The sequence below is a fragment of the Oryctolagus cuniculus genome, chromosome 18, assembly GCF_051225735.1.
Source record: "Oryctolagus cuniculus isolate XC-2025 breed Fujian yellow rabbit chromosome 18, ASM5122573v1, whole genome shotgun sequence".
Lineage (NCBI taxonomy): Eukaryota > Metazoa > Chordata > Mammalia > Lagomorpha > Leporidae > Oryctolagus > Oryctolagus cuniculus.
In genome coordinates this window covers 24984713-24999860 of record NC_142884.1, presented here as the reverse complement: position 1 = coordinate 24999860, position 15148 = coordinate 24984713, and the positions used below count along the sequence as shown (strand labels likewise).

At 51.8% G+C, this 15148-nt stretch overlaps 1 protein-coding gene and 1 long non-coding RNA gene across 14 annotated transcripts in view; one reads left to right on the top strand and one right to left on the bottom strand.

The window, feature by feature from the left end:
- The first annotated feature begins 3310 nt into the window (after positions 1-3310).
- Positions 3311-11805, top strand: LOC138846701 (uncharacterized). The gene is made up of 3 exons (XR_011384239.2): positions 3311-3555; positions 11179-11377; positions 11490-11805. It is a non-coding gene; the product is annotated as an uncharacterized LOC138846701 (long non-coding RNA).
- Positions 6102-15148, bottom strand: part of GARRE1 (granule associated Rac and RHOG effector 1) — a 98994-nt gene continuing 89947 nt past the window's right edge. For all 13 annotated transcript variants that reach the window (XM_051846733.3, XM_051846738.3, XM_051846737.3 and 10 more), the window contains 4 exons: positions 12321-12486; positions 11474-11611; positions 9052-9130; positions 6102-8593 (listed from right to left, as the gene is read on the bottom strand). In XM_051846733.3, the coding sequence (XP_051702693.1) occupies positions 8285-8593; positions 9052-9130; positions 11474-11611; positions 12321-12486 (692 nt within the window). In that variant the 3' untranslated portion in view covers positions 6102-8284. The remainder of the gene's footprint in view (positions 8594-9051; positions 9131-11473; positions 11612-12320; positions 12487-15148) is intronic.

Sequence of the window (15148 nt, the reverse complement as noted above, 5' to 3'; positions counted from 1 at the left end):
CGGGGGCGCGCGGCGGCCTTTATGGCGCAGGCGCCGGCCCCGCCCCGCACGGGCCCGCCCCGCCCCGCGCCCCCGCCCGCGCCCCCGCGGGGCGACCTTGCTCCCCGCCGCCGCCGCTCTGCAGCTGGTCGCTCCCTGGCCCCGGGCGGCCACTTGCGCCGCCGCTCTCCTGGCCGCTGCCCAGGAGGGAGGGGAGCAGGGACCGAGCACTCCACACCCCGGTCTGCTGCGTCATTCATTCATTCATTCATTCGTTGGCACTCTTACTGAACGCCTTCCACCTTACAGGTACTATTCCAGGTGCTTTGGGCACAAAAGAGCCAAATAACTAAGTGCTGGCAAGTGCTATCGAGGAAAAGGCAGCTGGAGAGGGTGCTGGAAGCAGGGGTTGTGATTTTAAATAGAATGGTGGAGAACAAAACTGCACCGGGGAGATGACATTTGTGCAAAAGCCTGCGGGTCAGGGAGCCAGCCGACTGGCTCTCCAGGGGTAAAGTTCAGCAACTGCGAAATTCCTGAGACACAAAATTCCTGTGGCCCAGCAGGCCAAGCTGCCTCCCATATCGGATTGGCCTCCCATATGGGATTGCTGTTTCCAGTCTTGGCTGTTCTACTTCCGACCCAGTTCCCTGCTAATGCGCCTGGGAAAGCAGCAGAGGATGGCCCAAGTGCTTGGGCCCCTGCACCGACATGGGAGACCCTGGGTGGAGTTCCTGGTCCTGGGTTCGGCCAGGCCCGGCCACAGCTGTAGCCGTCATCTGGGGAGTGAACCAGCAGAAGGAAGGTGTCTCTGTCTTTGCCCTTCTGTCACTCTGCCGTTCAAATACATGAATGTTTTTAGAACAAACAAATCATGAGCATGTGCAGATGTTCCAGAAATGGGAGAAGCCTGGGGTGGAGAGAAAGTGCCAAGAGATGAGGTCAGAGAGGGCAGGGGAGGAACACGGGGCCTCCTGAGTCACTGGGAGGACTTCACTTCTGTCCTGAGAGAGGCAGGAAGCAGAGGACCGACATCACCTGACACGGTAGACAGAGTCAGATGCCTGGGCACGGGGCTGCCAGGATCTCGCAGGCCAGAGGGAAAGGGGGCTTCGGTCAGGGCAGTCGGCGGTGTCCTTGTCCACGGGACCCTTCTTCACCCAGAGGCGTTCGGGGCCAACTGCGAACTCAACCTGGACTGAGTGTCCAGCACAGCACAGCCCGACCGCGCTGAACAGAAGCTGTTCTGCTGGGGTTCCCTGGGACTCTCTCCCGCCTGGGTTTCCGGTCCACACCAGGGCCTGTGCTTCTGAACACTGCCTGAACCAATGGGAAGTCCTGTCTCCCAGCCACTGTGCCGTGGGCCACCTACCTGGTGTTCCGCAGAGGCCTCTCTGCCAACGGTAGCCACGAACTCCCTTTTCCTAGTAGTTTCTTTGTGATGACGTCAATCACCTTTGTCCAGAAACACTACCTCCCGCCCTTGTGTTCCATCCCACCTCCCTGATTGCATCACGGATGAGCACACGGACCCAAGCCAGCCAATCAGCCATCTCCTGAGACCCTGCAGCCAGAAGTCTCTGCTTTGCTGAGGGTGCTACGCCGCCCGTCCCAAAGGACAGACCTGAGTCTCGAGGAGAGAGAGAGAGAGAGAGAGAGAGAGAATGACCCCCCGAGAGACACCACAGCGGCCCACACAGGGCCAGTGTTCCTGGGGTCAGGCTGCCTGCAGCTGATGTAAACCAATGATTTCCCTTAGAGTTTGAGTCATTTTGAGTTACTGCTTGTAACTCCTGAGTCTTGCCACCAGTTGCGCCGGTGCTCACCTGCCGGCTGCCACCCTGTCTCCTTCAGGGTCCTTTCCCACCCTCCCAACCCACAGGGGGAGAAAGAGGGGAAGCCCAAGATGGCTGCCACTTCAAAGGCTTTGTCCTTTGACATTTCCCCGCACACCTCCAGCAGTTTGGCGTCTACAATTCCCAGCAGCTGCAGATCTCCCCGCACTATTTTAGGTCTCACCTCCTTACTTCGAAATTCCAAAAGTTACCTCACTTCTCCTTCTCAGTGAGAAACTCAAGTTCGGATCTGAAGGGTGAGAAGTACTAGCAGCTCAGGAAAGCACCAGACAGAGAACAAAGGCGGAGCACCAGGAGCGGGAAGCCACTCACGGTGAGACAAGGAACAGGGAAACCGCCCTGGCCAGGGGGTCTCCGTGTGGAGCTCCCGGCGGATCCTCTCCCACCGTCTCGGCACCCGAGAGGGGCCTCCAGCTGTCCTCCCCATTTAACACAGGGTAGGAGAGTTGAGAAGGGCAGTCTGTTGGGAAGCAGAGAATCGGCCCAAGGTCGCCTGACTCCTGCCTGAGCCCTCCCTGTTCACGCCACTTGCTGGCAGCCTTGGCACACAGGCGCAGGGACAGTGGCAGAGCAGGCAGGCCCCTTCCCCTCATCAGCCTCATTCTAGTGCAGTACCAGTGAAGCCTCTATGATACAGCAGACTTCAAAAAGCTCGGAAAGTGATACTAAAAGACACAATAGTTTTTGCTCAAGAATTTTGAAATCCATGCAATTTTTTTAAAAAGATTTTGCTTATTTATTTGAAAGGCAGTGTTACAAAGAGAGGGAGAGACACACTGGTTAACTCCTCAGGAGCTTCTTGGTCTCCCACGTGGGTGCAGGGGCCCAATCACTCGGGCCATCCTCCACTGCTTTCCCAGGCCATTAGCAGGGAACTGGATCAGGAGTGGAGCAGCCGGGACTTGAACCAATACTGCAGATGGGACCCCACATGGTGCTTTCATAGTAGGACTCCCCTACTAAGGTTCTGAAGACCCCTACAATAATCCTGATTAACAGGGAGGAATTTTACACGCGCATGGGGCCAGTGCTGTGGCGCAGTGCCTGCAATGCCAGCATCCATTGAGTGCCAGTTCGAGTACCAGCTGCTCCACTTCTCATCCAGCTCTGTGGTGTTCGCTGCTGGGAAAAGCAGCCCAAGTATTTGGCTTCCATGTGAGATGGAGTTCCAGGCTCCCGGCTTTAGCCTGGCCCAGCCCTGGCCTGTGTGGCCATTTGGGGAGTGAAGCAGTGGATAGAAGATCTCACTCTGTCTCAGCAACTCTGACTTTCAAGTAAATAAAATAAATCTTCAAAAAACAAAAAACACCTTATACGTGGAAATGGCCAAGGGAAAGGACAGCAGGGTGTGCAACTGCAGAGGCAGGAAAATCCCAAAACTTAGAGCACCAACACTGGTCCTGTTGGCCTGGATCCAGTGACCTGTGAAGGCCAAGAGTAAGAAAACCATCCCCCCCCCAAAAAAAAAAAAAAAAAAAAAAAGGCAGGGCATGGTCAGGCACCAGTGTAGGGGTGGTGTCAGTGCAGTGGAATCTTTGGGAGTTCAGTGTTATTTTACGCTCTGAACAAATGTTAAACCCATGACACCTGTCAGCTGGCAAACGGCTGGGTACCGGGCTCAGTCTGCCTGGGATCCTGGAAGCGCTACACCGGGAACCAACTCGGAAAATCCTGGAGCTCCTGGAAACGTCAGGTGCTGCCGCGAGACGGTGGAGGCTGGGTGAGGAGCAGATCTGGGCACACCCGACAGGCAGGCCAGTTACGACGTGCAGGGAGAGCCCCGTGTCCCACTCACTGCAGCCTGTGGTGCGCACAGCCCCCAACAAGAGACGATCTGAAGACAGGGAAACCGAGGCACGGGCATTTAGAAAGGCCGCCAGTCGCGGGTCTGGCAGCCCAGGGAAGGGGTCTGTCCTGGGGCCCGGTGAAGGAGTCCGCAGGAGGGCGGGAGCGGGGCGCGCCGACGGATTTTCCGAGAGCCGCTCCGGGGATGCTGAGTCACGCAGCCTCAGCCAGGGCCAGGAGACCACACCTCCGCGCGCCCCGCGGGGCTCCGGGCGCGGGAGGAGCTCACGAACCCCGGGCCCGGACCAGCCTACGTGCAGCGAAGGCGGGCGCTAGGGAGTGCTGCGCACGCGTCTGCGTGTAGGCTGGCACGTCCGGGGTGGGCGGAGCGCACGCTTATGCGCATGTCTCTGCGCAGGGCCGGGGACGGTAGCGAGGAAACCTCCGCGGCCGCACGTCTGGGATGGAGGCGTTAGCGCTCGTGCGCATGCGCCACGGGGCGGCGGCCGTGCGCATGCGCCAGCCGGAAGTCATGTGTGGTGGGAACCTGGCGCGTGTAGGAGCTTCAGTCTTCCCTCTGTGGCCGAGACTTGTCGCTTGGTGCCCTAGAGTACATAGCTGTACTAAGACTACACTTACTAAAGGGCTACGTACGTACTCGTAGCCCTACTTGCAGCTCCTGATGTCAGTCCTTTGCTTTCCTGGTACAGGTTGGCTTAGTCTGGCATATGCCTTTTTATGTTTAGTTCTCTGTTTCGCTAGTAGAACTTGCCAGTTCTGGCCACAGCAACACTTCATCTACCTCGGTTGCTAGGCAGTAGTCCGGGTGCAGTCAGTCCTGCACACTGCACTCGTGGCTGTCAACAGGCCCAGCTCCTTGCTCTCACTGGGCCTTCATCCCGATGAGAGGGACAGATGCTAACGGATTCCAGCGTGGTGGTGGTGGTGGTGGGAGTGTTAAGGGCTGTGAGAAGCAAAAGCCAGGTTGGAAGGCGGGCTCCGGCTTGAGACCTGATGGAGGGGCCGAGCAGCTGCTGGGGGAACCTGAGGCTGTGAAGGGAGAAGCCCGGTGAGGACCAGGTGATGGTAGTGGAGGTACAAGAACGTGGAATTCGGATGGGCTTGGAGGTACATTTATAGGCCTTGCTGGTTAACTAACGAAAGGAACAACCTAGAATGTCCTCTAGGTTAGCCTGCACAACAGCTGGGAGGACAGGTGGGCAGTGTTATTCTTCCAAGGGTGGGAAAGGTGGGGTCGTGTTGCCCAGCTTTCAAGGCCGGGTGCATCTTTGCAGTCCTGGCTCCCAGGGAAGATTTGGCCTCTTCTGTGTCCTCTGGGCCCACATTACAAACTCAGTCCCGACAGACACAAGCCACATCCACAAGGCTGGCCTTGGGTTACTTCCGGCGGCTTGCCCCGGGGACGCAGCTGCTTGTTGCTGAGAGGCAGCCAGTCAGCCGTCCACTGGGAGGGGTTTGTTTCCTGTGTCCAGATCAGGGAACAAGTCACAACCCGGACCACGTCGTGCACCATGGGCCACCCCTCACGGGCCCTTGCTTGCTATGTGGCAGTCCAAGCTGGAAGCGCCACTCTAGCTAGCCCCCAGGTGGGAAAGGAGGCTCACAAGCCTCAGACACCTGGACTGCCTACGCGTCCTCCGTCTCCGACAGCAGGGCTCCAAGGAGCCTCCGGGGGCTGGGGTGTACTGTCCATTCTGCTTCCATCCCCACTCACGAGGAACGCAGGCAGCACTCCTAGCTCCACCACTGCTGTGGAAGCAAAGCCGGTGAACAGCGCGGGGTGCTTGTGTTAGGCACAGATGATTCCCCCAACTCCCACCCCCGCTAGCTTTTAATATTAACGCCAGTGTATCCCCTGGTGCTCTCCTGCGACCGACGAGGCTGTTACTAAGCTTCTTCTTGTGAGGTGCATTTCAAAGGCTCAACTCGAGGGCACCTCAGCACACAGAAGCCAGAGTGGTACTTCCACCTGTGGTTATACCCTAAGGCTCACTCCCCTATCACCCACCCTCCAACTGGGGTGCCCTCATAGTCTTCCTTCTGCTCGGCACGATGGCATCACCAAGCGAGACAGGTTCTTCTTACCCCTCTGCTGCAGGCTGCTGGGGGAGAGTGTGGGTCATGGCATCCATACTTGGTGGGCTGTGGGTGTTGCGGACCCCATCCCAAACAGTATTCATCCTTTCAGGAGATGGCCTCCTCACCATTACATCCTCTTCACTTGTGCAGGGGCCTAAACCAGCTGCAGCCTTAGGGAAGCCAACAAGAGAGCTGCGGTTGGTCACTGTTTGCTGCCCGTCCACTGCAGCCCCTCATACCCACAGTGCTCCTTCTCCTTGCCAGGTCTCAGAAATCAGAGGGTGATCTAAAAGCCAATTCATGTGCAGCTTTTGAAAGTGATAAGCCAGCCATGGATTCTAATGGTGTCTGCTGCAGTTCATTGTAAACAAAGATACAAAGTATTATTAAATGTATATTTTTAATAAAGCCAATAGTTATTTTACTTATAGGAGCTTTAAAAGTAAGATACAAAATGTAGAGTTCCAGTTTGGAAGCATTATAACTATTCACACTGTGTCCTGCTGATGCCCGAGCAAGGCAGCCACACCCGGCCATGCAAAGGACACACACACTCACACACGCACACACATGCGCATTGGCGAGACCCCTCTGCCGAGCGCAGCACCTGGAATTACCAGTGTTCAGAGCAGTGGTGCTGGGAACACAGCACCTACATGGAGACCACACAAATAGCTTCACACAGTCTCACAGCCCATGGAGATGCAATTACAAAATGTCAAACTGGAAAGTGACAATTAGCAATGCCACCTGCACTGGGGCCTCAGGACTGATTTCTGTCCAGGGTGAGGTCTTTGGGGAGGCACTATTAAAACAAGAGTACGTCAGTATAATAGAACTTGGAATACAGGGTACGATGGACACATTATTGAAGAAAAAACTATCTTACAAGAAAAACAGCCACAAACGACTTTAACAGACTGCATACACCGTGACAGCTAACACAACAGACAAGAGCCACGCAGGATCGGTGCAAAGCACGTGCCTGAAAGAATCTATGTACAAGAGAGTTCTCTGTAAACATGGTGAGGTGAATGTTCAGAACCCACGGTGAAAGGATCATAGGAACAGGCAGCAATGGCATCCCCACAGAGCACAAAAGACAACACTCGAGGCCTGGAAACAGCCTAACAACACAGTACTAAAAAGTCAGGTGGCTGGGCTCAGACACCCTAAGGGTCCTCTATAATTAGTGTGTGTGTATGTGTGTACGTACATACATACATACATATATATATTTATTCTTTTTGGTATTTTTAAATATAAATTTACTTATATCCGTAGAAAAATGAGAACATAAATGTGTTATTACAATCTTTGTTGGAAAAGCTTATATGGAGTTAGAAAGAATAAACCATTTATTAGTAGTTAACATATATTAAAATGGTTTAATGATTTAAGAAAATATAAAAAAAATATTAATACTGTCAAACTTTCATACCAGAAAATATTATGGATTTTTCTCAATTAGATTTTTTCAAAGATGAAATATGAAAAATTTAAATAAGTTTTATATAAAGAACTTTCTGTAACCTCAATTAATATACAGTGGGATATCTACTCTATATAGATATATTTATTATTTCTCAATTTAAGCACCATTCAATTCTTCTGGATCCATTCTGGCTGGAAGATATCCCTAAATCCACAGGATGTCATCTGTTTAATGGCACATGTCAACTGCAAATGAGGCAGAGTTTTATTTTTTTTAAAGACAAGACTAAATTAATTCCTGTCTGCATTGAGCCAGCTCACAAATGCTGCCCGTGCAGGCGCCTGCACAGCGCTGCTCTGCCCTCTTCCCGGAGGCCCCTGTCGATGCCTCTGGCCACATGCAGGTCTGAGAGTAGCCAGCTGGCTCACTTCCGGGATCGTCAGGAAATGCCTCCAATCCTTTTTTGAAAATCTGGTAAAGGCTGCACCCCTACAGCGGCAAGGAGCTGGTCACCCTCAGAAAACCCAGGTGATTGCTTCTGGTCACAAATATTCTAAACTTTGCCCTTTTTGTGGAAGCTTAAATAAAGATAGTGTTGAACAAACCTCCAGCCAGTGTATCTGTCATCTTAAATTATTCAATGTATTTTAGGCAGGAGATGTTTTAACTAAAAAACTAAAGGAAAAATAGCTAGAAAATACAGTGATTGGTGTGGTCATCACAACATGTTAAAGAGAGGGTCTCAGAACATGGTCAGTTTGCTCCCACCCTTCAGTCCTGGTGCCTTCCCACACACAGTTGGACTAAAAACCTTAGAGCTGTGTTTCTCAGAGTGTGGCCCAAGGCTGCTTCCATCAGAATCCCCTGAGGTGCTTACTGAGCATGCAGATGCTCCGGCATCCCCCTGAGAGCCAGAAACCATCTGCAGCTGGCTCTCCGGACGTCTGATGCCGCCAAAGTCTGTGAAGCCAGGTTTTAAAGGTTTGGAGCTGCCAAACATCCCCATCCCCAAGAAACCACCCCTGGGACAGGAGTGCACTGGTCCTCTGGGGAGCTGGTGTCAGCGAGTTGGCCCTGGGGTGGGGATATTCACCCCCACAACCTGGGAAGGCATGCAGACTGGCCCTGGTCAGTACTGGGGCAAGTAGGCCGGCCTGCGCTCAGCCTTCCCAGGGAAGGCCTTGAAGCCCTTGGGTGCCGCCTTGTGCGCTGGCGGGGGCGGGGGCTGCGGTGGAGTCTGCACGTAGCTGAAGGAGGCGGCACTGCAGTCGCTGGTGGCAGCCCACACTGGCGACTGTAGCATCTGCATGGTGTCATTCCACTGGCTGCCGGGGCTGGCGACGGCATAGAGTGGCGTGCTCGGGCTGGGCAGCGTGCTGGGCAGTGGGGAAGGGTGCTGCCACGGTGCTTTGGGCGGCCACGTTTTGGTTTTGTTTTCCTGAGACACAGAAGAAGGTTTGTAAGTGGCATTTCTGATGTATCTTTTCCCACCTCCCTGGGCCTCTGGCCCTTGCCCCTAGTAGCTAGGAGGCAAGGTGAGAACCCCAGTCCTGTCCAAGAGAAGTTCTTGCAGGACAGCAGTGGTCTACACCTACATTGTCCAACACAGCAGCCATCTGCCATGTATGGCTGGTGCAGCCGAGCAACTGACATTTTATTTGTACTTAATTCAAGCAGTCACATGCAGCGAGTGGCTGTTGCACTGGCCATTGTAGCCCTGCAGAGTCCCCACCATGTGGCTCTGAGTCAGCCAGACAGCTGTTCACTCAGACAAAATCATGAGAATATAAAGCTATTCACCACAAAGAAGCCCCCGGGCCACAGGTGAGGCCCCCTTCAAACTGAAGCTCTGCAGTCGTGCCCCCCGTCTGCACCCAGGGGGCCAGCCCATGGTACCTGGCTCATGTCCTCCACTGTAGTGAGGAGAGGCGGCGAGGGCAGCGTGCTGGTCTCCTGCTCTCCGCTGCTGTGTTTCCTGAAAGAACCAAGAGCTCAGAGCACTGATTCCCCGCCTTCCTGCCCAGCTTCTCTTCAGGGCACAGACATTCTTGCTGCCTGGCTCCAGTGTCTCTAGGTCCCGTTCTAGTTACGAGAGGGAGACCTTGGATCCACTGTATTCAGGATGAGGGGTCAGCAATAAATGGTGCATTCCTGCAAGTTGGCACAGGCAGGTGGGGTGGGAGGCACCTGCATCCACCAGGTTTGGCTTTCTGTTCACTTATTCACAAAGTAACTGGGTGTTTACCATGCACTGGGGATATGCGACTCAAAATCAAAAGCCTGTTGATTTTACTAATAACACCAACGGGTTTGTGTGGCAACAGTGAAGGAAAAAGGCAGGAAGCAGCAGGACAGGCTCAGCATCTCTTATGCAGATGGCAGTTTCCGCAGAGGTGGCACAAGGGGACTTCTGAGATGTCTGCTTGGTTGCAGTCTACAATGAAGTCAAACTCCTTGCTGGCCTCAACCTGCCACTCCTGCAAATGTCCCACACAGTGCACCACACCCCTGCCACACAGCATCCTTGATCCCTCTCTTCTGCAGCATCCCACTGCCCTTCCCCACCAGGAGCTCCCGCACATCGCTCAGCCCCTGCTCATCAGAAGACTCCCAACTACCCTTCTGAAAACAAACCCTGCCTGTCCCCTCCTAGCCTCACGGACCTGACCCAATCTGCTCTTGTTTATCTCCCATCCCTCACTGGAATGCAAGTTCCACATGGACAAGGGCTTTGTTTTGTTTGCCTCTGGACCACCAGTGCCACCAAATGAATGAATGAATGAATGAATGAACTTCTGAGCCTCAGTTTCCCTACCATGTAAGGGGAGGGATGTTAAACAGTACTTAGAAGGTGGTTGTTAAGGACTGAATTGTGTCTAATTTCCCCTCGCCCCTTGCAATTAAAATGCTGAAGCCCTAACCTCCTATACCCCAAATTGTGCCTATATAGAGACACAGGAGCTTTAAAGAGATGATTATATTTGAGCTCATTAGGTTGGGCCCTAAGCCACTATGACTCACAGAAGCAGCTTAAGACACAGACACATACACAGGCATGACCTCGTGAAGACACAAGGAAACAGCTGTCTATAAAGCCCTGGAGAGGGGCTGCAGGAGAAACCAATCCTATCCACATCTCCATCGCAGATGCCTAGCTTCCCAGACTGTGAGAAAATGCTTGCTGTTTAAGCCCCCAAGCTACGGTACTTGTTACGGCAGCCCTAACACACGCATACAGCGATTGTGAGGAGCTCAGTCCAAACCCCGGCACCCAGGAAGCACCCAACTTGTGTTAATGATCACCATGATCACCACCACCACCATCACCACAGTGTGTCCCACTAAGACGTCCTTCTGTCTTCACCGCCCACTCCCTACCACTTATCCACTGAAGCCTGACCCTGGCCTCCCTTTCCACACCACAGCACGACTTCTGCATGTGCTCCAGTCCTGCCCGTGTGCACTGTCTGCCACCTCTGGGCTCCGTTTCCCCACATCCACAGCAGTATCTCCAGCTCTCTTTACCCAATTTCTTCTCATTTCAAGACCCATCTTATTATTTTTCTCAACTTTGAAATATTCTTCAGAGGTCATTTTATCCAGTAGCACCTTTGACAAAGAAGCTGAGGGGAGACCTTTGTCCAAGCTGCAGAACCTGCTGACAAGTCCAGATCAGAACTTGGTTGTCCTGGCTCTTCTCCCACAGAAAGGGCTGCCTCCTACAATGCAGGGCCAGCACCAGCAGACCCTGTCTCCCAAATCTGCCCTCACCTGCCATAATAATTCTGGTTACCAGAACACTGTTCTGCTAGCAAAAACTTAACCCAACATTAAGTGACATGGTACCAGTTCTTCCTCATGGAAAACACATTCTGAAGGTGTTTAGAGGCCTGGAGCCAGGCAGTACTGAAAGTCCCTCCACCTTTCAAACCCAAGATGGACTGGGAGGGATGCGGTTCCTGTGGCTTTCCCAGAGGAGTAAACTGTGGGTCACATCCACATGTCCCTTTCTCCTCTCTTCAGGTTAAATATCCCGTCACAGGGCAGGCGTTGGGCACAGCAGTTCAAATCCTGGCTCTGCTTCTCACCCAGCTTCCTGGTAACGTACACCCTAGGAAGGCAGATGACAGCTGAAGTACTTGGGTCCCTGACACACATGTGGAAGACCTGGATTGAGCTCCTGGATCCTACCTGGCCCAGTCCTGGCTGTTGCAGGCATTTGGTAACTGAACCAGTGGTTAGAAGATCTTTGCCTGTCTTTCAAATAAAATGAAAATAAATAAAATAAATAAAAATTACAAAAAAAATCTCTTCATACCTTCTCTGCTTGACAGCAGCAACGAGGTCAGGCCCTGAAAACATGGAGAACAAGCTGTCGCCATTGGCCGAGGACGTCTCATCGCTCGAACTGGCAGAGTCTCCCTGAGCACCAGACCAGCCGCTGTGCAGACCATCCCTGAAAGCCAAAGAGACAAGTTGGTACTACAGCCAATCCTCAACAGAGCCGTGGCCTCCAGCCCGACAACAGCAGTCCATTCCCTGTACTCATCTCATGACCACACAAAGGTCTCTTGTGTTTTCCTTTAAAAAAGATGTGAGGTTTTCTTTCTTTCCCTTATTTCAAAATAATACAGATCTATCACTTTCTTTTATTCCTCTCAGAAGCCTATACTTTCAATATGAAATTTATCTTAGAGAAAACAAAAAAACACTGAGATGGTCTCTAGCTGCCCAGGCAGCAATATGGGGACATGAGAAATCCACAGGTGTCATTAGGATCCAAACCCACAGTTGTTTCAACACGCTGGAGTAAGAACCTAGACACCTCTGCTTGTGGTAGGCTGTGAGAGCATTCCCCAAACCACAGAGCCCTGCTCATGGCAGTATAAAGATGGTGGTAAACATGCTACTACCTCACAAACGCCATCAAGTAAGCTCCTTTTCCAGGGCAAGATGGTCATGAATCTATACCAAAGGTGTATTCACAGGGACACAGCACCTCATCTGGCATCCTAGTCTAGTCACCACACTGTGACCCCACGTGAGGGCTTGCAATCGAACTGCCTGACAAGAATGCACAGAGGCCAAGAGGCAGCCTTCCCACCAGCTCCATGGGGGCAAACCCAGCTCCCACCTTTGGCTTTACTGGTGTATCTGGCACTCACCCTTCTGTGAAGAACTCTGGGAAGGGCCAGGTCCGATGGGCATCATCCATGGGAGGCCAGTGGCCCCGGGGGTGGCCTGGACGGCGACCATGCTGGGCTTGCCGCTTCTGCTGCATTGCCTGGCTCACTCCAGCCACGTAGCGTGCAAACTCTGGGTCTGAGCCCACTGTGTTGAGACAGAGGGACAAACAAGGCTTGCATCCAAATTGGCCTTTTTGTGCTTCTCTACCCTCTGAGGATGTGCTGTTTATGCACAAAGCAAAGTCATGAGCTGCCAGGCTTGTGCCACACAGAGCTGCTGGCAGCCTATGCTTGGTACCCTGCTATGGGGAGATGGGGCTTTCAGCACATAGGTCTGAAGATGGGACATGATGTGAGCAGAGACTGTCAGGATGGGCTACAGGACAAAGGCAGGCTGACTGTGAAACAGAAAAAAAGGTCTGATTTATCCACGACTACTTTAAAGACAAATACTATTTAACGTTTTCAATGTCTTGGTGCTAAGTACTTACACATCCTCTACCCACCAATTTAGAAAATCAATGATGACTTTGGTCAGCTGGATAGCCTGAAAATTCTCCGAGCATCAGGGTCAACCAGAGAGAGGATATGTGCGATTCTCAACTGAGCCAAACTCTAACCAGTATTTACCTGGATATTAGACAGCAGACTCCCCCATTCAGTCTGAAGATAGTAAGAGTGCCAAAGAATTAGAGGAAATTTCAAGTCAATTAAGAGGTGGCTAGAAACATACAGAGCCGATGTGCAGGATAGTACAAGTGGGAGAAAAAACCCACAGATGGTATTTACAGAAACTGCCAAACACAAAGACACAGCAGGAAAGTATCTCTGGAGCACAATTAAATGTGATTCAGCAGCGCACACTTTTAGCTTCAAACTGGGAAAGACATGGGGTCACTACTCCATAATCAGCTTGTTCTTATGGCTCTGTCACAGGACCACTGCATGAGACCCTGTGATCTGTGCACTGTACAGAAATACCCTCACTAGTAGGAGCAGAAATCAAGGCCTTAATCTCAGGCAGTCAAGTCATGCCCCAGGGGTCGTGTCTGCCAGTCCAGAGGGGTGGTGTTCTTCTTCTTCTTCTTTTTTTTTTTTTTTTGACAGGCAGAGTTAGACGGTGAGAGAGAGAGAAAGAGAGAGAGAGAGAAAGGTCTTCCTTTTTCCATTGGTTCACCCCCCCAATGGCTGCTATGGCCTGCGCACTGCGCTGATCTGAAGCCAGAAGCCAGGTGCTTCCTCCTGGTCTCCCATGAGGGTGCAGGGTCCAAGGACCTGGGCCATCCTCCACTGCACTCCTGGGCCACAGCAGAGAGCTGGACTGGAAGAGGAGCAACCGGGACAAAATCCGGCACCCCAACCAGGACTAGAACCCGGGGTGCCAGTGCTGCAGGCAGAGAATTAACCTAGTGAACCGCGGCGCCGGCCCTGAGGGGTGGTGTTCTAACCGCTCCTCCTGAAGAAGGCACCTTCTCTAGTCCACCTGCCCAGAGAAGTGCCCTACCTTCGTTTGCACAACAAGCCATGTGGACTTCATGCAGACTTTTTTGGTTAAAAAAACCATACAGACCAGGAGCCAATGTGGTGGTGCTGCAGGATAAGCAGCTGCTACCTGCAGTGCCTGCATCCCATACTGGAATGCCAGCTCAAGTCTCAGTTTTTCCATTTCCAAACTAGCACCTGCTAATCCACCTGGGAAAGCAGTAGAAGATGCTACCTGCACGGGATATCTGGATGAAGTTTCTGGCTCTTGGTTTTGGCCAGGCCTAGCCCAGGCTGTTGCAGGCATACTGGGAAATGAACTAGTGGATGGAAGCGCTGTTTCTCTCTTCTTTGCTGCCTTTCGAATAAATAAATAAATAAATCTTTTTTAAAAAAAAGATTTAAAAAATACAAGCAGTAGGAGGAATTTTTAACAAGGCAAGAGAAAACATTTTCTTCCTATATTAATAAATGTTGGGATGTTTAGCAAGGAGTCACCTCTTCTGGTGCTTACTTACTTAAACAAACATTTGCTATACTTATTTACAATATTTCACATGCCTCTTTTGAGTGGAAATTTTCCACTTGTGTGTGCCTTTTGCTAAATGACAGAAAAAAGTCTCCAGCTATCTACCTTACCCAATTCTCAAACTCTAGAAGCCTTTTGAGAGGGTTGTTTTTTCCAATTCTAATACCAGCAAAGATATGTGAGATATACATATATATATATGCCTATATCTATGAATGTATGCATTTAAGTTCATTTACTTGACAAGCAAAGAGACAGAAAGGGACAGAGAGAGAAAGCAAGCTATCACTAACTGGTTTACTCCTCAAGTGCTTATAAATGACAGGCTGGCCTGAGGTTTGGCTGGGGTGAAAGCCAGAAGCCAGGAATACAATGCAGATCACCCATGTGAGTGGCAGGAACCTACAGTAGAGTTGTCACCTCTGCTTCCCTGAGTCTGCATTGCCAGGAAGCTGGAGTCAGGCGCTAAAGCCAGGAATTTAACCCAGCTCAGATGTGGTATGAAGATATCTTAATTATTAGGCTAAACACCTGCTCCCGTTCTGCTCACTTTTAATCAGGCTCTTTATAAACTGGTTCATCTACTGTATTGATCTACAAAAGATCTTTTAGATGTATTTATAATAGGGAGGTTAAGACTCCATTCATGGTGGTGGCATCCCATATATGCACTGTTTCTAGTCCCGGCTGCTCCACTTCCCATACAGCTCTCTGCTAATGGCCTGGGAAAGCAGTGGAAGATGGCCTAAGTACTTGGTCCCTTGCAACCCACATGGGAGACTCAGAAGCTGCTCCT